The sequence below is a fragment of the Chroicocephalus ridibundus genome, chromosome 1 (genome assembly GCF_963924245.1).
Source record: "Chroicocephalus ridibundus chromosome 1, bChrRid1.1, whole genome shotgun sequence".
Classification (NCBI taxonomy): Eukaryota; Metazoa; Chordata; class Aves; order Charadriiformes; family Laridae; genus Chroicocephalus; species Chroicocephalus ridibundus.
This window is the reverse complement of record NC_086284.1, coordinates 153,914,582-153,939,486: the sequence shown is the minus strand read 5'-3', so window position 1 is coordinate 153,939,486 and position 24,905 is coordinate 153,914,582. Positions and strand designations below refer to the sequence as shown.

Sequence of the window (24,905 nt, the reverse complement as noted above, 5' to 3'; positions counted from 1 at the left end):
GGGCCAGCTTGCCCAGGGAGGGCCTGACCCCGACATGGGAAGCAAAAGCAAAAGCCAACAAGAGCAAAAAGAACACTTTTTGCTCTTTCCCTTCCCACCACCACCACCACCATATAGGACCTAGCTATCAAACACCAAGCGCTAAATACGTAAGGGAACTACTCTTTCTTTGTTATGTGGAAACATCCCGAAAGAAAGGAAAAGCAGCCGGCTGCCTCTCTCTGCATAGCTCAGATTTTGCAGATACCTTTTTTGCGAAAAGCCTGACTTATTCAGGGCAGCAAAGCAAGAGCTGAGAGCAGTTATCACCACTGCCTGCGCACAGTTCAGCCAGGGGAGGAAAAGTCAGGCAGTGGGGCAGAGATATTTCAGCCGGACGCTAACGCTGGAGCAAGGCTGTACGTTGGCCGTGGTTGTAAGCTGACCATGATTGACCTGGAGCTGGAAATTAAATAAGGGTCCCTCACCTTTATTGATGGACCAGAGAAGCAAATGCACAGACCGGCCTCCCTAAAGGAGTGCAGGAGAACACCTCTGGCAGCTTTTAAAATTAATCTCGAGGCATTACAAGGGATGTGACACAGCACCAGCAGGCTGGACGCCGTGGTGAAGGAGGGAGCCCCGAGTCCTGCACAGCCTGGTCACACCACCCATAAAAACCATATGGGAAACCCTCTCCTCTCTGCACAAAAGTCTCGTGCGCCATCCTTTCTCCAACCTCATGGGAAGGGGGCCGGAGATGAAAAAGTTGCCCGAGACTTCAAAGTCCTCATAGTCTCTGTTCCTTCACAGGGCTTTGCTTCAGGCCCATTTCTTGGGGGAAAAAAAGGCTGAGAAATCGCTTTGCGTCTTGCCTCTGCTGTCCAACCACACACGACTGCTCCCCTTTCCCCAGAGCCCTCCCTGAGCTCTCCCATGATGCCCAAGGCAAGGGGTGCCGGGACAGGATCCCAGGTCCCACTCCCCCTGATGGGATGGCACTTGGGAAGGGTGCAGCGGTGGGAGAAGAAACGGCTCAGCAAGCAGACAAGAAACGTTCCCCGTGGAAAAAAGAAAACATGATAAATCCTCCTTTCTCAACAAGGGGAAGAAAATGCCCGACCACCTGGTGAAAAGAAACAAGCGCTGAGCAAAGCACGGCGTGAAAGTAGCTAAACAGCGATTAATCCTCTTTTATGCCACTGGGATGAAAGCAGTTTAGTGAGGCCCATGAGACTACTCCAAGCTCAAGCCAGGGGATTTCAGCCCTGGGTCCCCAGCGCTCGCTCCCTGCCAGCTCCCAGCCAAGCACCGTTTCCCCTCTCCCCTGCCCTTCCGGAGAGCCCAATTAGCAATTAATCAGCAGACAGGGAGAGCAACTCCCTCTTCTCCATGGGCCTCCAAGCCAAGCTCAAGAAAAGCTTTGAGCTTTCATTTTTTAAATAGTTTTCTCTCTTAAAAGGCAACCACAAACTAAAAGCAGGCACAAACACCTGGAAAAGCCCACGGCAACCCTCCACCTGCAAAAGCGAGCCCAGATCTGTGGCCAAGAAACAGGGCAGCCTGGACTCACGGAGGATCGGCCACCGGTCACTACTGGGCACAGCCTGAGCAGCACTGACGTGCTGGCACCTTCCCGGTAGCAGTGATGCTCCGCTCCCTCTCTCTCCATCAAGCATGTCCATCCGCACACCTCACAGCCCTGCTGTGTGGCTCAGAGGCTCATGTCCCCTCTCCCACATGCTTGCAGCTCCGGTGGATGCTCTGAGGGCATCATGGGGTGCAGGAGGGGTGCTGTGCTTCTACACCAAGGCAAGGAAAACCCTCTCGCTCTGCCCTGTCCCTGCTTCAGGACCAGTCCCTGAGGGTGACCCCTCCATGACCAGACACCGGACCAGGACCTGTGGTCAAGAGCCCCTCAGAGGCTCCCCAAGCCTCCAGGAAATGCTGCAGCTCCTCACAGCATCCATGAGGACTACGATGCCCTGCATCCTCCTGCACTGCTCCTGGATGCGTTGCCGGGACTTGCCACCTTGTTTGCACAGGGTGCCTGGTGCTTCTCAAGGAAGAGGTGCCTGGGATGAGTCACATTGCTCAGTGAGCCGAGCCCCCTACGTGGGTTATCCTGCCTCCTTCTGCTGATGGACACCCACCTCACCAGCAGGACCAGGACTCCACACACCTTGGGGAAAGAGAGCCAAATAGAAACCCTGGGACATCACTACTCGGTCACCCACGTCCCACAGGGTCAAAACAGACCCCATCCATGGCCCAGACAGCAGCACCACACCAGTAGGTTGGTATCCTCTCTTTAGACTCATGACTTGGTCATTGCTGAGAAGCTGCTGCCAGCAGTGAGTAGGGCCAGACACCAGTGTCGCAGAGGCAGGAGGGACCGTGGAGGGATGCTGGTGACCAGGGATCCCTGGGGCTGACCGGGGATGGGGCTGCACTCACCTCCACCATTCTTGTAGCAGAGGTAGGGGAAGCGCCAGACATTTCCCAGGCCGATGATCTCCCCAGCCACGGACAGGACGTACTCCAGCTTGTTGTTCCACTGCCCTCGCTCCAGGGTCTGGTCCTCCTCCTCCTTCTCCTTCTCTTTTTCCATGCTGGGTTGTGTGGGCACCATTTCACCATTGCTGACGGCTCCAGGGACTCTGCAATCCATCGCACCTTCAGAAGGAGTTTCCTCCATTACGTTCAGCACAAGCCATGCAATGAGGCAGAAGTTTGGGCTATGGGAGGCAAGAGAGGGGAGAGGAAACACGTACACACACACTGAATCATGCCTCTCTTGCTCCTTATAATGATTCCCGCTGGCAGCAAGGCACTAAAAGCATGCATACACTTTCATTTCTCAGTCCAAAACTAGTCCTTAAAAACCACTGTCAGTTTCATTATTTTTAATTGACTCATCTTAGAACACTTCTGCTTCTGGAAGCCCATCCTCTAAGCACAGCGTTACATGGAAGACCCAGTAGTTCAGCCAGGCTGGAGCTCCCACTGCAGCAGACACGGGGAACAGACTTGGGGCTGGAGGGGGATGAGAGCAGGACCAAATACTTGACAAGATATTTTATAAGGGTTTCTCTTCTCCCCTATTGTTGCTTACCAAGGTCTGGTTTTGCAGACCATGTAATGAAAGTGACAAAACACAGAGAAGTCTTAGATGCAGGAAGAGGACAAACTGAAGTATGAGGGAAAGAAATTTCTGCTTTTGGTGGTGGTGGCTGTTGCTGTCAATCTACTAGGGTGCAAGAAAAAGTAATTTTTCAGGATGGTGCTGTCCTTGTAATTTCAGGAGAAGAAAGAGTGCAGATGCCATCCATGGCCATGTGGCATCTCTCCTCTCCCAGAGTCTGCCCCTCCAAACATCTGCCTATTGCCTACAGAAGGTCCCCACGGCTCTTGGGAAGCTTTGGTACTGTGAGAGTTTCTCCCGTCTTCATATAGATCTCTAAGAGAAGTAGAGGATCAGCACGGAGTAGGTGGGTACCTCTCCTGCGGTCCCATCTTCCCCCCACAACCGCCTAGAGGACACCTCTCCTCCAAAGAAAGCCAGGGCATAGCATAAGTGACTGCTGGTTCACCACTGGTGCCTCAGAGCACAGCGAGGAGACAGGCACGGATGGCACCAGCTGTGCTGCAGCCATTTAGGAGTCTCAGGGTGTATTTGAGCCAGTTCCTCATGGGCAGGATGCCCTTCTGGCCGCCGAGCCCCGTGGGGCAAAGAGTGAGGACTGTGGTTCCCACCAACACCTAGTGCCAAAGCTGGGATTGCTGAGGACTGTGTGCCAAGGAGGCCACCTTCCTTCTGCACGGTGCCAGCCCTCGAGCCTGCTTGTGTCCCACAGAGGCAGCTCCCCCAGCCCCAGCCAAATGCTGCCATTCATTCCCGCCTGCAACCGCCTCGCCAGGAGAGCAGGAAAAGGCACTGGCAGCAAATGACACTCTCCCCCATCCAGGGAGAGAGGAGGGGAAAAAAAAAAAAAGAAAAAAAAAAGGCAAAGCAGCACTTTCAACCTCTTTTCAACCTCTCCCCTCCCCCTACAAAACACTTTGGGACGTGAAGAGGAGCAAGAAACACTGGCAGGCGTTTGACAGCGGCTGCAAGGAAGGGCTGGGAGGACCCCTCCACGCTAGAAAATGATTAAACAGGCAGAAAGCGCACCGTGACCTCTCCTCCACGGCAGACCCGGGTGGGTGCGGGGCGCGGGGGGAGCAGGGCAGAAGAAGACAGGGGCAGAGGTGTTACCTTGCGGACGGCGCTGTCGGGGCGCGAGCCGAAGGGAGACGCGAAGGCAGGACCGAAAGGTGCTGGCTATTTAAAGTGTGGAAAGAAAAATTCAGCGGTGGTGTAATCCTAGACTTTGCCCAACCCACATTCCTTCCCCCACCCCCCAGGGCTGGACAAAAACCTACACATGACTGATTTCATGGCCAGTACAAAGGGGCTCGTTCCCCCCCGCCTGCGAGAAGGGCTCACGCCGCCTCCGCCAGTGCTCTCCCTCCCGGGCCGGGGACCGCTCGTCTCCCGCTCTCCATCGTCTCTCTGCCCAACACTGTCCCTGGAGGCGTGGGAGAAAGGGGAGACCACCCCACACCGGTGCCCTCACAGCCCTGCCCAAGGGAGACGAAGCCCCGAAACCTGCTGGGAAGAAGTAAAAGCCAAAACTGGAATTCACGGTGAATTCACATCGCGGGTTCTCCCCTTGGCAGGGAGGACACGGACACAGGGCAAGGTCCTGCATCGCAGCCTGACCTGTGATGCCCAGGCTGTGCCGTGGCCGGGAGCAGCGGCAGGCAGCAGAGCTCTGAGCTGGAAATAAAGGCTGCTGAACTCTCTGCTGTTCCTTACCAATGACCCAAAACAGCCTCATTCAGAAATTCAACAGGTTGCAAACTCTCTTCCCTCGCACACAGGGATTTTTGCCACTGGTCTTTCCCAGGAGCAGCACTGCCCCATTCCGGGACATCACCCCAGAAACCACAACAGGAACAGGCAGTCAAGCAGCAGATGAAAAAATCACGCAGCAGGGAGAAAACCAGCCCCAGTTGTGCGTACCCAACATGGGGTTGCAAAATTAGCTGCGGCTTGTTGGGAAGGAGGTCTTGGGATTACTGCAGGTAGTTACTTCATGGCATTAGCTACATGCTTTGAGGCCATAAAAAAGGCAAACAGAACAAGATATTGTTCAAGGTAGATGTGTTACAGCTGTGATGGTCCAAGGATGTAAGCAAGGCAGGGTTTTAAAATATTTTTATTACATCCATTGATGAATACCTGGGGCAAGAGAGAGGAAAAAATAAAAATCACACTTTTGGGTTCAGAGTCCTTGTATAAGGCCTGCAAAACAGCGGCAAAACCTGAGCTGTGTACAGGCAATGTGAGGAGGTATTAGGAGGACGAGAGGAATGAAACAGCAAAAAACTGCAGCATCACCACATCAATTTATGATGTACCCACACAGCACCGGACTTCCGACAGGAGAAACAGGGAAAAGGAAGAGGGACGGGCAGAGGTGACACAACAACTCCTCGACTCGGGAAGAGATGCCTAGGATAAAAAGAGGATGACAACAAAGGTCTAGGAAACAAGGAAAAAAGGAAAAGAGAGAAGATGAATATACCATTTATTACATCTGCAAGAACTAATGGCATCTGATGAAATATTCAGATTTAAACCAAAAGGAAATACTTTTTCCTCCCACTGTGCATAATTAATTAAACATGGTACCCATGGCCCTTGCCACAGAATATCATTCTGAAAGGAACTAGGCAAATTCACAAAGGGCTGCTCCTCCTCAGCAGCAGTGATTAAGCAGGATGGCCCAAATAACACACTCAGCGCCAGTCCTCAAATTAGTGACTGCTGGAAAACAGGGAAGATGTTCCACAGGAGGAATTAGGCAAGATGGAGAGAATCGGAGAAAATCCCTGCGCAGAAACCATCTCACAGCAAATAGCATAGTTGTTAAATTGGGTAAGGATACAGGGATTAAAAAACACCAGCAAGGTCAAATAATACCTTGCCTTGTGCAACAAATTGGTGTAAGGAGAGAGGAGGCTGAATATGGAAACATTTAATTCATGAATATGAAAATATAGAGATTCTAAAAACTATTGTGTGCATCAGCATCACTGCTCAAATATCCCTGGATAACAACCATCACCACAGCGCACCGATGGCAATAATCTTACCAACAAGACAAGCTAATTGGCAGGAACTAATAGACTATGATAGGACACCGTGTAATCAATAACAAACTATTTGACTTCCGCCCGGCGAGATAAGACTGCACTGAACACAACAATAAGTCGAAAATGAAAACAAATGTCCAGTGTAAACATAAGCAGCAGGGGGAAATATTAAATCTACAAGTGCAAAAGCAAGCTGGAAAGTCCTGAGCAAAGCATATTTAAAGTAAAACATCACTTTACACGTCTTCTGGGGTGAAACAAGAAAAAGTCCATATGGTTTTGGGAGATGTTACTTGAGAGATTTAAAAACAAAAAATTCATCTTTTTACTGAAGATAGGAAGAGAAGAGAACCACCAAATATCGCAAAGGATCACTTAAGACGACAGAAAAAGACTTTTTCAATACACATTTTTGAAATTGCAGAAGGCAAAGAAACTCGGAGGGACTTGTAGTCGGCCCATCGGGGCAATGAAAATCTAAAGGGAAAAACGCAAAGGATGAAATCTTGATGTCTAAGATTTCGAGTCTGTAACCATATCTAAGCCAAGTGGAAGAAGGGGACAGTCAGAAACAAAACCTTAGGAGACAGGTTTTCAAGAAACAAATAAAAGAGGTAGAAAAATGTGAATCTTTAAAACAAATAATAAAGGAGCAAGCCGAGATGACATGCACGCTGTAGTAACAGGAAAATAATTTTGCCCTGAGATCTACTGAGATAACGCCATTTAAAAATATTTGGATAGATGCACATACATATATTTATTTATACGGATAAGAAGAACACCAGGGAAGGGCTTTCACAACAGCCTGTGCCACCTGGAGCTGTGCAAGCTGAACCTCACCGGGTGGCTGCAGAGCATCTTCCTCCCAGTGCCACAAGCGCTGGCGCCCATCCCACGTGCATTGCGTTCATGCCACCCCCAGGATGGCACAAGGGCACATTTTGTGAGTGGCTTCCCCTGACGGAGGTACGAAATGAAAGTCTGCCTGTTTAGCAACCCCCCAGAGCGCAGGGCTGAAGACGGTGACAGCCGAGCAGCCACCGTCCTCCCAGCCCCGTCCCAGGCAGCTGGGCCCTGACCCACTGTTTACTGGGACAGCCTGTGCTGGAGCGGTGCCGCCCTGAGCGGGTCCCGAAGCAGCTCCCGCGTCCAGACAGGCTGCCAGGCTGCCCTCGCTGGTGCAGAGCAGCACAGTGCTGGTGCACGGATGGCTTAGCCCCTTCTTCCCCAACAACCATTTTGGAGAAGAGCAAGAGCACTGGACCAGGGCGTCTCTGCCAACGTACCTGACGCCTCAGCCAGGATGAGGGCTGGATAATCCTGATCCTAGAGGCTATTGCTTCCTCTCCTGATATTTACATTGCATTTTGCTTATCTTTCTCTTTACCTTACAACCTGTTGGAGTGAGTCCAGAGGAGGGCCGTGAAGACGATCAGAGGGCTAGAGCACCTCTCCTATGAGGACAGGCTGAGAGAGTTGGGGTTGTTCAGCCTGGAGAAGAGAAGGCTCCAGGGAGACCTTATAGTGGCCTTCCAGTACCTAGAAGGGGCCTACAGGAAAGCTGGGGAGGGACTCTTTATCAGGGACAGTAGCGATAGGACGAGGGGTAACAGTTTTAAACTGCAAGAGGGTAGATTTAGGTTAGATATCAGGAAGAAATTCTTTCCTGTGAGGGTGGTGAGGCACTGGAACAGGTTGCCCAGGGAGGTGGTGGATGCCCCAGCCCTGGAAGTGTTCAAGGCCAGGCTGGATGGGGCTTTGAGCAGCCTGGTCTAGTGGGAGATGTCCCTGCCCATGGCAGGGGGATTGGAACTAGGTGATCTTTAAGGTTCCTTCCAACCTGAACTATTTTATGATTTACCGCAGCTTCTGTCTTCAGCTTTGTCCCGTTCTACCAGCAGCTGAGGTTCTTCTGAGCAAGTGCTCGCAGCTCAGGCAAAGCAAACCTGGAATGAGCTTCCTCTGGAGATAACAAGGTTCTTAGACATTTTCTGGGTCAGATGTGCACAGGAACTGGCCCCAGCCCACCCCATCACACCAGCATCGGCTCTGCATGCTCTAGTAGGAACCACAGGACCCACTCCCAAGTCTGGTCTTGCATTTACATCCAGCTGAGCAGGGAACAACCGTTAATTAGACTTTTCTCCTCCAAAGCACCCAGACACCTCCAGCGACCCAGAGAGATGGTTCAAACCTAAAAGGAGGGGTTCAAAGGCACCCACTTAGAGGGATGATGAGGGGAAAAGAGGAGAGGAAAATGGTTACTGGGAGACATACACAGTCTCTTACTGCTCTGCAAGTAGCAGCAAGTTTCAAATGAATTTATGCTCTTAACCCACCAAACCACTTTTAGGAGAGGGGCTAGGGCACAATTGCTGCTGCTTCAGCGTTCCCGAGGTGAAGAAGCCATCAACCACGTGACCTTTGCTGAGCACCGAAAGCAGTCATCCTCCCCACTTCCACCGCCCCCTCCGCGCCTCTGTCACACATGACAAACTGCCTCCATGTGTTTTGGGGCCGTGTAATCTTGCAAGCCACCCCCCAGCTTCCAGGAACACAATTTGCCGTTATGTTATCTGGGAACCAAGGGCCAGAGCAAATACGACGCGTTTCCTCTATCTGATAACCACCCTGCTACTGGCTTTTTCACAGCCTGAAAATATTATTCGGCTTAAGTGACCATGGCTGTAGCAAGCAAAATTGTCACAAATATGCAGAGAATGGGGATAAATAGAGGCTGGTAATGGCTGGCGCATTACAGGAACCTGGAGACCGCTCAGTAAATTAAGAAGCCAAAGTAAGCGCAAAGGATTGACTCCTGCTTGAGCCACTAAGCTCCCTCCCAGAAAGGCATATATGTTTGGAAACTACGACGGCAGGAGCCAAAAGCCATTGCAAGAGCCTGCAGATCCCGCAGTGACAGAGGATGCTACAGCAGCCATTTGGACAACCTCATTCGGATGCAGACTCCATAGCAAATACCCACCTCCAAATAATGACCAGAATCCTGATGCAAGAAAAACCCTGTCCCCACTGGATGCCTGCAGAGCAGTGGAGGCCTCACTTTTGTGCCTGGGCTGCTTGTGGGGCAAGATACGACTGTCTGTGGACACCGTGTTCTGCATACAGGAGATAAACGGATGATGCTCCTGCGCTAGCCAGAGCGCAGGGACCAGCCTGAGCGCAGAACAGCACGCTCACAGCGCGTACAGCACTGGAGAACCCTCTCCTGCAGATATCGCTGCCGAAGCCCCGGCTCCTCTGCACGCAGAAGCTAAGGGTGAAGCTTGCACTGTGCTCGGTGCACAGGCTGACAGCGTGCTGGTGAGTCCCTCTCTATGCACCTCTGATGAAAAGTGGTAGAGCACAGGGGGAGATAAGTTGAGACCAAAAGGACCGTGCTCCCAGATCTGCCTTGGCCGTAACGTGAATTCCTAGCCACAAAACAGAGCTGCCCATCCCCTTCGCTACTGTCTCAGCTACATCCAGTGCCGATGGTTGTTCTCCCAGAACAGGATGGACACAGCAGTGCTTCTCCAGTGTGCGCCTGCTCTTCTGGAACAGCAAACCCAAGACTAAGATGGGAATGTGCAGGCATTTGGGTTGCACACACAAGCGCGGCAGGAGTGCCCGGGCAGGCAGATCTGAGTGATTTACGTCTTACCTCTGCTTTGACTTTTGCTTAGTAGCTTGTCTCTGTTAAACACTTTGCACACGTGAGCAAGGAACAGGGTTTTTTTTCCTGCTCAGAATTCCAAAGTATCCCCATTTCATTTATGGACAAAATGAAAGCACCACAGGGTTATGCAGTTATAAGAACATATGTATAGATACCTATATATATATGCTGATAACATATAATATAACCTACAGTTGACTAGCAAGCAAAGACTCCTGCACCTGAAGACTTCAAATCTTTTTAGTATCTCCTTCTGCTTTCCTCCCAACTTCAGCAGCTACCACCAGTTCCTCAGGGCTCTTCCCTAGTTCCACTTTAGCAGCACCCGGGCAGCCTGAACAAACTCTTGCAGAGTAACTGCAGGAACAGAGCCTGAGCACGTTTTAGGGAGAGAGCAGGAATCACCACCCTTCTGAAGACTAGTCATCAACCTCCTGATGTGAAAACTGACGGTTTGCATCCAGAAAATAAAACGCGCCAGCTTGTTTTCACAGACAAGGAGCTAATTAGAGGGCATTTTCCTATCAAGAACCATATGCAAAGCAGATCATAATTTCAGGCTAGTAATGATAGCAATATTGCTTAAGTGTCCCAGAAGCGAGATGTATAAGATCAGCAGATTGATTAGGTACAGGGTAGACTAGGGGGTAGAGAAGGAGCTGTATAATGGGACCACCAGAATGATGGTCTTTCCTTATGCTCTGCACACCTTACTCCTCTGAGATGAAGATACAAATCTGAAACAGGCTGTCTGCAGAAAGAATGAAATCAAAGCCATGGATAGGACTGAGATTTTAAACGCCCCTCTGTCCTGTCTGCCTGGAAGAGGGATGTTCCGGCAGGAAAAAGGAAAAGCTTTTCTCAGAGGTAAGACAGGGTTGCACCCGCTTGACTGATTCTTGCACAGAAAACCCATAATCTGGTTTTAAACAGGCAAAGTCTGGGTAAGTTTCTCAGAGAATCTGTTCATACTTATTAACATACACTAAAAAAAAAAAAAGGATACTTTTTAATTCATGAGACCTACTGGGCTGGTAACTACTCAGAATACAAAGTTTCCATTCTGGGAGAAAATCCAATAGGCAGTCATTGGTGGGCAGAATGAGAGAAAGTTTTCTTAAAGTTTCTCAGAAAGAAGTTTTCTAAGTAAGAGATGGCAAAGCGAAAAACTTTGGCATTTCAAAAACAGTCAATAAGAATAAAACATGGGTTCAGTTTTTCCTGAAATCAGAAATACAGGAGATTTTTAGAGAGCCCCTGCCTTGCCAGGAGGCATTGCCTCTTCAAAACATCCCAGGCAGCTCTCAGCAGGCATGCCCCAGCTGAGCTCCTGGGCAAGCACGGGGAAGCACCACCTGAGAGTCCACAGCCCACCCCCAAAATGCCGCCAGATCCAGGGCACCCCACAAGGCTCTGCAGAACTTCCCCACCATCGCAGAGCACACACCTGCTCCCAGCTGCTGCTCGCCAGAAGCAGTTTGTGTCTCTTGTTTTGCTTCCGCAGCAGCCTCCAGCCTGAGGCAGGGCAGGAGGAAGCGGAGGGACCTGTGCTGCCTGTCTTCTCTAACCTCCCCCTTGGCTGCCCTGCGGAGGTCCCTGCAAGGTAGCGTAGGTAGACACACAGAGCGCAGAGTTACCCCTGCAGACAGCTTAAAAAAGGAGCTCACGCACTGGAAATGTGCTCCCTACCACTCGTCTACCGACCTGGCTCAGTACTTGGTGGGGCTTTGAGACATAACACGAGCAAGACCTAGAGCCTTTAAGACATCTTCCCAGATGGATGGGATTCTGCCTGAAGCAAGCTTCACACCGAGGCTCATCTCCTGCCTACAAGTCATTCCTGTTCTGGTGGTCCGTTGCAACATATCATGACACTCAGTCTCTTTCTTTCAGGGTTAGACATTTTTGGCTCAAAAAATTTAGGTAAGGAGTCATTTGCAAGTTTTGATAACTTAAGGCAATCTTATTTTTCTATTGATGAATACCAGAGATGAAAAAGCTAAGCCTCAAATCAGAGCCAGCTGATGCCTGAAGAAAGCTAACCCTTCCAGTCAAGAGGAGGAAGGGCAGCGGAGCAGGGGGTTGGTGCCCAGGCACCGAGTTATTAGCAAAGCCATGCGCTTCATGGAGCAGGTAGCTTCTTGGCATTGCTTGGGAGCAGCCGTCTCCCCGTGGAACGAAAGGGGTGCTGCTGTTCATGTGCTTCACTCTTTGTCATTTTTGAATACCAAATTCCAAGCTACCTTACCCTCTTGCCACCATGAATTCAAATGCTGCTGCCCACCTGAAATAAAACACACAGGGGCTGACCTGACCAAGAGGTCAGAGGGAGAAATACGCAAAAGCACAGTTTTCCATCATGAACTTTAATTAACTGATTAATTACCTTCCTTCAGCCAGACAGGCTCAGAGCATCATTCCTCTTGCTAGAAGACACTTCATTCCTGGCCCCTGCAAACTAAGGCAGAGTGTCCGTCACTGCTCGCAAATCATCTGATGAGTGCTGGCAATGTGGTTTAATTAAGTCAGTCACACCCAGGTGTGCAGTTTTCATGGCAATCAGAGAAAAAAAAAAATAAATGTAAAGCATCCATGATGGTGTATCCAGATGAGGGGAATAATTAAAAATATGGAGCCAATTAAACCTTTCATCTTGGTATTCACCATTACTGGGATCTAGAGGAAAAGGAGACTGGTCTTATTTACCCTACAAGTTTCTTACCGCAACGTTTGAGCTGCGTAGCAGCACCAGCATACATCCTACTGCTAAAGCAGAAGCTGTGGATTTACACCAGAGCAAACCAGAAAACAGCCCTTTTTTTATTGCGATCCAAATCTGGTCCTAATAATGCTAATGGACATAGTGCTCGGCTTGCTGAGTAGGAAAGACAGAGGCTAGCGGGACTTCAGGAGGGAGGAACTTACTGGAGGGATAAAACCAGGCTTTGTCTGCCATGGTGAGGGACCCAAGCGACACCCCACACAGCCCATTGACTGCAGCAGCGCTGGGAATGGCCCACAGCCACTGTCAAAAGTAGTCTGAAGATGCACATGCTCCCATTCCCTTCCCAAGCTCAGCCCGGCACTGCCTGGAAAGGCTGAGTCACACAGAACCTCTCCGCTTCCAGCAACTGGAGAAGCTGGAGGATCATCCAAGGCTGACAGGACAGCAGGAAGGTGCTAACCTGCACGCAGGACGCTCCGGCTTGGAGGAGGGGAACGGCAGCTCCATGATTCCCTGCAGCGGGGTAAGGAAATGCTGAGCTGTGAGGTAGGAAAAGCTCCAGCAAAGCAGTTCAGTGTCCCACAGCTTCTCTGGAAGTAGACAGGCAGCCCTGTAAGGGCGGGAGGTGAGACCTCCCCTGCTGGGAAGGGAAAGGGGTTTGGGAGGAGAAAAAAGACCCTGCAAAGGGATTTTCTCCTGATTTTCTTTGGCCTCACTTCCCTGGGAGCAGGGATTTCCCAAGGTGTAATGGGAAGGCCCTGCAGGAAGAAAGCAAAAAGCACAAGAAACAAAAGTGTTTCTTTGAGATCACGGAGCTGAGAGAGGAACAGGGACTTAAAACAGCTGTTTATTAGAACAAAGCGAAGCAAGTTTCTTTTTGCAGAAATCCCAGGTGTTGCTTGTGTGGGAGCACTCTGCATGCTCTAAACAGGAGTTACAAAAAAAAAAAAAAAAGTGCCTGCTTTCTGCTCCAGACAGGAATCTGACCCATCATCTTCCTAGAATTGCCTTACTTACTCAGCAAGAAAAAATAGTTTTGGGTTTTTTTTAATTAAGTTGTAAATAGCTTTTCTGTTGCTTTGTACTCTCCTCCATTATTTGTTATTTGTTTAGTTTTGTGTATTCTCTAATTTTCTAACACCCCTCAATCCTGGGGTTTGTTCATTCCAAGTGTATTCCTACCAGAAGCCAGGGGAAATCAGTGTTCTAGACTTCAATTTCTGTGCACACGTGCTCATTCAGGAACAAACATACACACAGAGAGAATGGTTTGTGTTGGAAGGGACCTTAAAGATCACCTAGTTCCAACCCCCCTGCCATGGGCAGGGACACCTCCCACTAGACCAGGCTGCTCAAAACTCCATCCAGCCTGGCCTTGAACACCTCCAGGGATGGGGCCTCCACAACTTCTCTGCGAAACCTGTTCCAGTGCCTCACCACCCTCACAGTAAAGAATTTCTTCCTGATATCCAATCTAAATCTACCCTCTTTCAGTTTGAGACCGTTACCCCGTGTCCTATCATGACACTCCCTGATAAAGAGTCCCTCCCCATCCCTCCTGTAGGCCCCCTTTAGGTACTGGAAGGCCGTTATAAGGTCTTTTGGAGCACTGTATTGCCTCGTTACTATTTAATCCATAACCTGTCACTCATTCCCTTCTAAGAAGTGCGGCTTGCACAAATACCAGAGGTATGACAGGCCACTAAAACATCACAAACATCACGGGGAGCACTCTCCTAAACTCCTTAATTCTTCTGAAAACCACCTATGATCTACTTTCTTCTGCACCTACATTCCCTGCAGACACAGTGAGTGATAATCCAAGGATTAGGGCATCAGTGCCGGACTACTTCAGCTTCTTCCCTCCTTCACAATCATCAGACACGCCACGCACATGTTCATTACCAGGAGGTTTTCCCACTCCACAGGGCAAAGACTCTGGTTTCCCTCTGGAAAGCTACTCCATGGGTCTCCTTTCATACAACAGTAATTGTGAAAGAGAGTTGCCAGAAGTAAGATCTGCCAATCTTGGTTAAAAACTATAGAAAAGGCCCCAGTGTGAGGCACAACACCCAGAAAACACACAGCCCAGCTGTCTTTAAACCTTCCCAGTATGGATACAAACCTGGATAATGGTTTGCAGCTGCACCAGTAGAGCACCACCTTCCAGCAACAGGTGAAGGACAGAAGTACCATGCACTCACCTGGGGGTTCATCAGCAATAGGCAGGGTTGCTACCAGATGATTCCACTACTTCTTCACCAGGTACCCTCACACACTGGTGTGCAGCAGTTTTCTCTCCCAAGAATGTTTCTAGGCAAAGCTAAGGCATCTGTCTCCTGCCTCCCTCCTGCACGAGGGACTATCAGGAAAGCCGGCGAGGAAATAATGGGATGCAACGCTATTGATACACTGATGTCTCGATTTTGATCTTTGCAGTATTTCGCTCTGATAACGCCATTGCAGGGACACACACAAGAGGCGGCTAACTAGATTTCCAGCTGTATAAAGGGAAACGTTAAACCATTAGCTGACAGAAGCGAACAGAATGCGCTGTTCATCTCACATCCCACTAAAATCTGAGCCGCTTCTCAAATTTGTAATTTGCATTTGTGTAGGGCCCACTGCTATTATCATAGAGCAGCAAACACCCCCTTTCTCCAGAGGGGAAAGCGGTGTGCCCCGTTCCCAGCGGGTGACTTGAGCTGCTGCCAGACTGAGCAGGGACTGCGGCAACCTGGGAACAGAGGCAGCGCTTGGATCTGGCGCATCACCCACCCAACAAAAGCAGATGCCGGGCTGGGCAGCGACATCAACCCTCTCAGGAACCGTGCGTTCAGAGATGGCTGCTCTCCTCTGATATTAACACCCACAGCAGCTCCCTCGGGCACTTGGCTTTAGAAGGCTTTTTTTGAGGGGGGTGGAAGGTGATGTATGGAGACTGCCAAAAATTGGCTTCCGAAAAGCCTTCAATTTAGACACAGCGTCCCACCTAGGATTGAAACTATTCACCGCAGCAGGGCTTTTGTTTCAAAGCCGTTCAGAGCATGTTTCCTTACAAATATTTGTTTTTCAATAAATCTTTCCTACTTTCATTGCCTTTACCTTGCAACTTCACAGGCATTTGTATGGAGCCATCTCATTACATAAGGCTCAATGCTCTCCACCTCTTGCTGTGTGGTTTCCAGCTGTCCTACGCATTTATCGCCCTTCCAAAGCCAGCACGGCTAGAATTTTGATAAGGGCTGGATTTATTGCATCTCCCCGCTGACTCAGTACTCCAAGAGGAGTTCCTGTTCGGTTCAGGCAGGCTGACCAAACACATTCTTAGTGACCGCAGCTGGAGAGGACTTGAAGGAGTTCCCTGCTTTTCATTTTCAGCTAAGTCAAGGAAGCCTCAAGTCTTGCTTTTAGCAGACCACAGTTCTCAACTTCTTACAGGGACGTTTGAGGGAGAATGATTTTAAGACACGTTTTCCCCCCATTTAAAATCTTTTGTTTCCAACATACAAAATGACTGTTAATGTACAGCAGTTCTTTCAATCAGTCATTATTTTCAAAGGTATGCAACATGTCCCTAGAATGACGACAAGGCATGTCTGATAAGCGATTGATGAATACCTGAATAGTTTTTGCTTTATTGTGCTACAACTCTCTGTTGTGCTTATTCTAGCTGTTATTAGAACACCACAAAATAAAGGTGATAACTGTCCTTGGAGACCTGCCTAGTAAACAGCCTACTGTTGAATGAACAAGGCTGTAGCCTGCTTCATTTCTCCTAGAAGATCAGATGACCCCATTGATGCTCATTCATATTACGCCTTTCTTCCAGTGTGAAGAACTGTGTACAAAAGGACCATGCATCAATAACAGTGACTTCAACCAGACCAGCCTGGACTTGTATCTAGATGTATGGGACTGACACAACTGCTCAGTAACCCAAATGGAGTTCAGGTATGAGCAGCACTTGCAGAAGCTTGGTTCTGCCATCTATATTTCCACACATCTTACAAACATCAGTTCAAATAGGTTATTTTTTTTCCTTCGAATCTTAGATACCACAATGGTATCTAAGATACCATTCATTCACAATGGTGAACGGACCCTAGGAAAGTGTCTGTATGGAGGATCATTTTCTTGATGGATTGTGATCAACCCTTCTGCACATCATGCCCATTCAATGAAGAGGAAGAAATAGGTAACTACAGGACAGGGGGCCTCACTCTGGTCCCTGGGAAGATTACAGAACAAATCCTCCTTAAAGACGCATCCAGGCCCACAAGGGATAAAATGACCGGCAATAGTCACTGCTATAGTGCTAGCCCAATCTGGCTGCGTTCTGTGATAAGTCCTATGGAGCAGTGGCCATTTACCCTGATTTACAGCAAAAACACATTTACGAAGTGGATGGACACCCTACAAAGGGGGTGAAAAACAGGGTGGACTGCTGTGCTCAGACTTTAGTAGTCAACAATTTAAAGTCTAGAAGGTGACCAGCTGCAAGTGGAGTACCTCAGGTGTTGGTATGGGAGACAATACTCTTATGTCTTACCCACCTGAGTGATAGGACAGAGCACAGCCTCATCAACTTTGCAGATGATGATGCAGGTAGGACAACCCAAAACAGGGGAGAGGGCTCCCATTCCATTGGATCTTGACTGGCTGCAGTGATGTGCTGATGGAAAATTTATTAGTGCTGCATCTGAGAAATAATAAACCAAGGGACCTGAGGCTTACAGTGGACACACTAAATAGGAGTCAGCAGCGTGTCACCTTGCAGCTATGAAGGTCAACCCTGTACCAGCTGCAGAGCACGAGCATGGCCAGCAAGTCAAAAGAAGTAATTTTCCCCCTGTATTAAACACTTGTAGGCCACAACTGGAGTACCATGTCCAGTTTGGGCTCCTCAGTACAAAACCAGTCATTGACAAACCTGAAACAAGTCCAGCTGAAGACCACCAAGATTGTTAGAAGGCTGCAGCACACTACATGGCTCAAGGGAGGCTGAGCTGGGTTTGTTCAGCTTGGAAATTAAGGCTGCAAGACCTGCAGTCTTCAACTACCTAATGGATGGTTACAGAAAATACAGAGCCAGATTCTTCAGGCAAGATACAGCAAGTGAGTATCTGACTGTGCATCAGACAAAAGTTTGAAGATGATACAAAAAGGGGAGGGGAAGACAGAGAGGTTCTTGAATGCCCATCCCTGGAAATACTCAAAATTTGATTGGGGACAGCCCAGAAAAACTTGACCTACTTTCAAAGTCAGCCCTGCTTTGGTCAGGACATTGATCCGGATGACCTCCAGAAGTCCCCCCCAACCTAAATTACTCTATGATTCTAAAACTGAAAAAGATCGATGCAAGCTTCACAGTGTGGCTAACAAAACACACAGGTATCAGTTTGTTATCTTTTGCTGTGTGACTGTATTCCAATCACTTAGGATAATTTCCATCACTTTTACCTTAAGCCCTCATTATCAAGCAGTCCAGGCTGCACAAGCATTCAGGTACAGATGCTCTGTCAAAAGCATAAATCCTAGAAGTAATGGTACTGAAGTTCAGGAGTGATGTTTATGCAAGTAAAGCTGCCCAATTCCAGGCCCCGGTTATTAAAAAAAAAAAAAAGCTGGAAACTGCATGGTTTGGATAAGATTTACAACTCAAGTCCTGGCCATTTTTACTTCTAAACAGCTCAGGTCTTTTCTTTCACCTTTTGTGTCAGACACATGAAGAGAAATAACATGAGCAGTGGCTAGTATCCTTTGTAAAATACAGTGTTAAGACATGTACCTTTCTAGAAACACAAGCGGAAATTTTGTCCCCAACACATGAGAGATTTTTTCCTACAGCTGTGGCAGATCTGTAAGAAAATTATTTCCTTAGCTTAACTTTGGCTTGCTTCTTTGCATATGTTTTTCTAAAAATTCAAAGCCCTAAGATCTGGAGACGATACCACAGCTTTAGGTTTTTCAACCACTAACTACATATCTACAGATTTTTCCAAAAGTTAACATTTATTCATAAGTTCATACTATCAGCAAACCTGTGAGAGGAATTATGCTCTTAAAAAATAAGCTTAAACAATAAGATGTAAAGCTAATAATGGTCTTCTGTTTATGAACACCTTACCCAAAAGCAGATGAGACATCCATTACTAGAAGAAGCGTGGCAATCTCCTTTCAACAGTGTAATAAAGAGCCTCTCCATGTGATAATATGAAAAACAGCTACTAAAAGTGTGACCTTTTGCACATCACTTGCACATTTCTTTCTGTTGTTTACCCTTTTCTATGCTTGTTACAGGCAAAATGATTGACCGTTGCATTGTGTATCTGTTTGTTTCCTTCTCATTGTTACTAGTGCTGCTGTTAACATTCTCCACAGAGAAACAGGAACATTCAATGCAGATTTACTAAAAGATCTCTTTTCCAGTTGATGGTAATTACATATAACAATGACTTTATCGCGACAGAGAATGTAGGAATGGTTAAGAGGATATGCTCAGTGGCTAACAGGATATGCTAACCATATTTTCCCTGTTGTGTCATGGATTCTAGGAGTCAGGAAAAAATACAGAACACTGGGATTCTTTAAGAAATCTTGTACTAGTCTACTTCTGGAACGATTAAACATCTGTGACAGATAGTCTATCCACTCCATATAGGGAAACATTTATGTAGTACCATCAGTTAAAGCTTGAAGGAAAGTAACATCTGTTTAAAACCAGTTTACCAAAACTAAGCGTACATTAAGAAAAAAAAATGTAACTGGAGGCAAAAAGAGGGTATGTCTAGCTATAGCATAGACTCCTTCATAAATAAGTAAACAAATAATACTCTTATGTTTGCTAGGGTGCCCGTTCAGCCATGTGCTCAACCACAGCTTCTTTTTGCTTTTAACACCATATTAGTCTTTAAGGAGCAGGAATTAGAAGTCTGTGCCCAATTTGCACTCCAAGCTCCCAAGACTTTCTGCCCTCTGTCTTAGTTCTTTTTCTTTTGCACCATCTTCCTCTTCCCAGGTAGCAGGCACAAATAAAACAAACCGATAAACAAACCGATAAAGTTAATCTACCTGAGCTGAATTTTTTTTTTTTTTGGATGGATGGATAATTCTGCCAGATAAATAAACTTCCAAATATTCGAGAACAAGAGAAGGGACACAGAACAGTCAAGACAGAACACTTTTGTTTTTGTCAATATTTCTTTAAATCCCAATCCAGCTCCTAGTAAGACTGGACACTACTTACAACACTCCTAGAACTGCAGAAGAATGGAAACACAATAGGGAGCGAGTGGAGAGGGGGGACAAGACAGCCCAGTGGCTGGCTTCAGACATTCACATACACAAAGCCAGCATCCACCGGAGTCCTTAAGGCCCAGATGCCCCACTAATAGGAACAAACCCAAACACAAAGGTAGCACGTGAAATGTATTTACCTATTTAAACACAGGCAGCTGGTCAGGCTAGAATGGGGAAGGTAACTGCTAATTCCTTGTACTACAAGGAAGGAATGGAGTAAAAAAACCCAAGCCCACGGGCAGGTTTTTGCTTTGTGAACCTCTGTCTGTGCTGCTGGTTAACAGTGGTAAGTATAAAAAAATCAAAGAAAAATAATCTATTTATAGAACAAGTCAGTAGTCTGAGACATTTAGAAAAAAGTAAAAACAAGTCCTTCTTTAAAAATGGATTTACTAAAACAACTGTCACCCAGAATGACCCCAAGCCCTCTGTTCCTCTGGCAAAGCCAGGGACAACTTCAACCAAGAACTGTTGCTGATTGTACACTGGTACACATCCAGCAAAGCCAGCGGGGAGGGGGATTTGCGCTGCGAACAGTATCTGCAGACTGCTTGCTGGTATCGCTTGAGGCCATGCCCGTAGCCTGGTGATACTGGAAATAGTTGAGAGTTAAACTTTTCACAGAAGCACATGTCAGTGTAACCTCTGAGGTAAGTGGGCTGTCTTCTTTCCTTCCCATCCCTGGGTACAAATCACAGAAGCCGGTGCCCTGGGTGCTGTACCTCCTTGCCAGCTCCATCCTGCGTGAGACAACTTTAACGTGCAGGAGTGCAGAACTCTATGCAAAGCCTAGAACAGGAGAGGGCACCCCTGTGGAAAGGGAAGCACTCTGCTTTTCCCAAGCTCTGGTCTAGCTAGACATCTTCAGCAATGTTTTCTGGCCCTCCTCAGGACAGGAAGATCAGCTATTCCCCACTAAGGAAAAGAAAATTTTGCCTAGTAGAGTAGAGTTGGGTTTCTTTTTTGGTAAACAGAACCTTTGCTGATTTCTGAGATCATGAGCTCCTCTGCTCTTTAGCTACAAAAGAGAAATAAAAAGAAATTCATCCACTTGCTCCCATCCTTATAGTGTAGTGTTAGCTGCCTGGATATGGAGGCAACTTAACCCTCCCAAGACACTGCCCTACTCACTGGGTTGGCACGGGGAGGCAAAAGATAACTTCCAAAGTCACCTCCTGAGGGTAACCTAGCATGCCTAAAAGCTCCAGCCTATGCCCACCAATTCCAGGCCAGCTCCACTGCCAACATGTACTTCTAACACCCTGAAGTGTCTAATCTAACAGCCTCGGGTTTGCTCAGTCTCTAAGAGCAACAGCCACACTCCAAGATGGAAACACTCAAAGTCAAAAAACACTGGCTGGAGCTCCTAATCAGGCGGTGTCTGCATAGATGAGTCGGTACCACTGTGCCTTGACGTCCCCATTGTATGAAGGAAGCCAGCTGTAAGGAAGGGACCAACTCTGCTGCAGGTCTGTACATCCTTGGAAATGAAGCTCAGTGGCTACGTTAGCTTCAAACCCTCTCTTTCTGTAGGGTTTCAGTGGTCCATTTCCCAACAAGTTCCAGGCATTGAGTAGTTGCTAACTTGTCTCCTTAAGATCTTCCATTGGTAGTTTGTAGCTCAATAAGAAAGGAGGAGGTGGTGCATGAGCAGGGCTACTTGGTCCTTGTATTGGCTTCTTTGCACAGTTTATACAGATGTAATCCTCATTCTCAGCCATTTCTGGAGAGACACCAACACAAACTTGATGAAACCACTCATCACAGCCACCGTCACACTGCACCCAGTCTACCTGCAAGAGATCAGATCAGCAACACATTGTACATCAAAAAGACAGACAGACATCATTTCTATGAAGACAATACTATTTAATTCTATTAAATCCACCTGATATACCTAGAACATAAAAGCTTTTGGGCACAAATTAATGCTTTATAGAGCTTGTTTTAACAAGCTGCTTCAGTTGAACACTCTTGCAAGAAGCCTTGCCCATCCCAAGACCACTAAAGTACAAACATGCACTACTACTACTGAGGAATATGGTACTCAGCTCTCCTCAAATGAAAGACAGGTACGCTAGAAAACATTTTAAATAGGAGCTTGCTCAGGGGCAGTTTCTTCAGCATAGATGATATTCTACAAATACACATCCTAAATTACATATATCCCTTTAGACTCCATCATCAAGTAGTAGCTTTTGCAACTTAAAAATTACAGAAGACAGGACTTGATTACTGCCTTTGGCCACAAAAGCCACATGACATCAGCAGCTTTAACACTTTTCTACCAGCCAGACACCAGGTATACAGCTGGCCACTGAATGCCCAAGAAAATGCGCACAGACTGTACCTCCAAAGCGTCAGAACACTTCAGCAAAAATACTTCAAACTTTGAGCTGAATTTGCTACAGAATTAGGAAATGCATGAAAAGTAAATTTAAGCTTAAGCAGGAAAAAAGTTTAATTATTAGATTTCTGTAATGCCCTGAGTAAAAGTATGTGTTCATTCCAGTCAGTGGGCAGAAACTGAGTTCAGCAGGATAATGAACACAGACTCTTAATTTTAATGACATACGCTAGCACAACTATAAAAGTTGTTACTACTGTAGTTTTGCTTTCACCTTAGAGCAATGCAAAAATAAAAATATATTAGAAAAGTAACAGCAGCAGCAAACCTATCTAAAAGGAAGAAACGTGATCAGCTCAAGATTTTGCTTCACTTTGTAGAAAAACTATTCCTGAATAAATTTTTAAAAGCAACTATGAACGGACACTAAGAATTGCAGCTTCGGTCATTACATTCCCGTATCTGCCATTTTTAACTTGTATGGCATTCACCTGTTGAATGTACAAACCATGCCCAACCTTAAGACAGTCATTCCATTAAAAGCTTTGATTATACAATCAAGAATTTTACTTAGTTTCATTTATGCAAGTTTGACAAACTTAGTATGACCTTCTTTATAATATGAATTTAAAGGCACTCTCCTCCCTCTTGCAATTTCAATTTCTGTAAAAATATACCAATATAACCTAATCTCTGTAAAGAGATTCTCTGTAAAGAGAACAGTGGTACAAAGACAGTATCATCTTTGAGAGATTCATCTTCCAGTCTAATTTCTAACCTTGGCCTAAGATTCAGACTTCAAAACTCATCTCTTAACTGGTCTTTTTAAGCATTCAGATGAACACTTGAACTTCATGGTTCAATTTTGCAAAACAAGAAATAAGTTACTGGTATTTCACAGAATCACAGAATCGTAGGGTTGGAAGGGACCTCTGGAGACAATCTAGTCCAACCCCCTGCCAGAGCAGGGTCACCTAGAGCAGGTTGCACAGGAACGCATCCAGGTGGGTTTTGAATGTCTCCAGAGATGGAGACTCCACCACCTCTCTGGGCAGCCTGTTCCAGTGCTCTGCCACCCTCAAAGGAAAGAAGTTCCTCCTCATGTTTAGATGGAACTTCCTATGCTCAAGTTTGTGCCCATTACCTCTTGTCCTGAAACCTACTATTTGAACCTACTCTCTCTTGTGCAAGGCAGTGCAATATAGTGCCAATCCCACAGTGGGTTTTTTTCATCTTTCTAAAAAGCAAAAAAAAATCCAGAAAAAAACCCCATCTTTTTTTGACCATCAATTAGTCCATGTTGAAAGCTGACAATCAGAACAGGCAGTACCATAAAATGAAGCAGATCAAGTTTCTTTTGTAATAATCTGACCAGGTCTAAAATCACTGATGGTTTATCTCCACTGAGAAAAGTGAAGCGCTGCAGTTTGTAGATACCTCAGTCTGCAACATCACTGTTCACAGACGGCATGCAAGAAATACAGACAATTTATTTCATTCAGGAGTACCAAACATCCCCCACTTCTGCTCAGAAACACACTTAAGTCAGGAACATTTCCAGCTGAGTCACAGCATTGACTCTTTGAATCAGACAACGCATGTTGCATAGCTGGCAAAAAAATTACACAGCTTGAAGAGGTTGAACTTCCCAACCAAGACACAGTACCTTTTCCCAGATTCTAATTTTCCATCACCATCTTCTGTTTTAAAGTACCTAAGAGAACAAGCCACAGCATCTATGTACCTGCTCACATACGACTCAATCCTCTCTCATTTCCAATCACACCACTTCTGTTGCTCATGCTGTTCAACCTAATTACTAAATTTTACTGCGGTTTTTGACTTCACATGGAATTGCCTACAACAGAACTAAGCAAAAACTCACTTTGTCCTTGCAGGGCCTCTGGCAGTTCTGCGCAGCACACACAGCGTTCTCGTCATCTGACTCCTCTGCTCCTGACCAGTCGTACTTAGAAGGAATATCTAGAACCTTCTTCTCTCTTTTTTTCTCTGTGCTCTCCTTTGCTAGTTCCACCTTTGCTACAACTGCCTTCTCTCGCTTTTTCTTCCGCTCCTCTTCCTTAGCCAGTTTCTTTGCCAGCTTGTTCAGCTCCTTTGTCTTATCCATGGTGAGTTTTAGCTTCTTCTTCTTGGGTTTTTCCAGTTTTTTCAGATCTTTAGATTTTTGTTTCATATCTCCAAAGAACTGCTCTGCTCTCTCCAGCTTTCGCTTCCGCTTCCTCTCAGAAGAGTCCCTCCCTCTCATTTTCAATGGTTTCTCATCCATGCTGTCATCCTTCATAGAAAAGGTGAAAAGAGATATTTTTTTTCACATGCACATTTCCATATACTGCAAACCTGTGGTTCGAGAGATGTTCTTACTTCCACCATTACCCTGACATTGTACGAAGCAACCTATTCAATGACATACTGTTACAAATTCTAAACAAAAAGGGGCTCAACTTTATTTTCACCATACTAGAAAAAAAGTCATAAGTGGTATTGACTGTGTCACAGTCCAATGAGTCAAAAATGTCCAGTGGAAAAAGTAAATCATCAGCAGGAGTAAGGAGGCAGAATAAGCAATAATTACAGCTCCCTTCTAACATTGCTTCTTAATAAAAGTTGAGAAGTTTAATCATGTGTTCGACGCTCTCACTTATTTT

The 24,905-nt window shown here is 46.9% G+C and overlaps 2 protein-coding genes across 7 annotated transcripts in view; both read right to left on the bottom strand.

Annotated features, from left to right (window-relative positions):
- The window catches only part of SLC6A13 (solute carrier family 6 member 13), a 39,411-nt gene extending 30,100 nt beyond the window's left edge, over positions 1 to 9,311 (bottom strand). The window contains exons 1-2 of one of the 5 annotated variants that reach the window (XM_063318869.1): positions 9,173 to 9,311; positions 2,437 to 2,655 (exon numbers count right to left, since the gene is read on the bottom strand). In XM_063318869.1, coding sequence (XP_063174939.1) covers positions 2,437 to 2,655; positions 9,173 to 9,311 — 358 coding nt within the window. Of the gene's footprint in view, positions 1 to 2,436; positions 2,718 to 4,237; positions 4,304 to 9,172 lie in introns of those variants that run through there. The other 4 variants (XM_063318884.1, XM_063318895.1, XM_063318877.1 and 1 more) reach the window with 4 other exon arrangements.
- A 9,672-nt stretch (positions 9,312 to 18,983) lies between these two features.
- The window catches only part of KDM5A (lysine demethylase 5A), a 52,826-nt gene continuing 46,904 nt past the window's right edge, over positions 18,984 to 24,905 (bottom strand). For both annotated transcript variants that reach the window (XM_063318849.1, XM_063318840.1), the window contains exons 27-28: positions 24,125 to 24,535; positions 18,984 to 21,685 (exon numbers count right to left, since the gene is read on the bottom strand). In XM_063318849.1, coding sequence (XP_063174919.1) covers positions 21,473 to 21,685; positions 24,125 to 24,535 — 624 coding nt within the window. In that variant the 3' untranslated portion in view covers positions 18,984 to 21,472. The remainder of the gene's footprint in view (positions 21,686 to 24,124; positions 24,536 to 24,905) is intronic.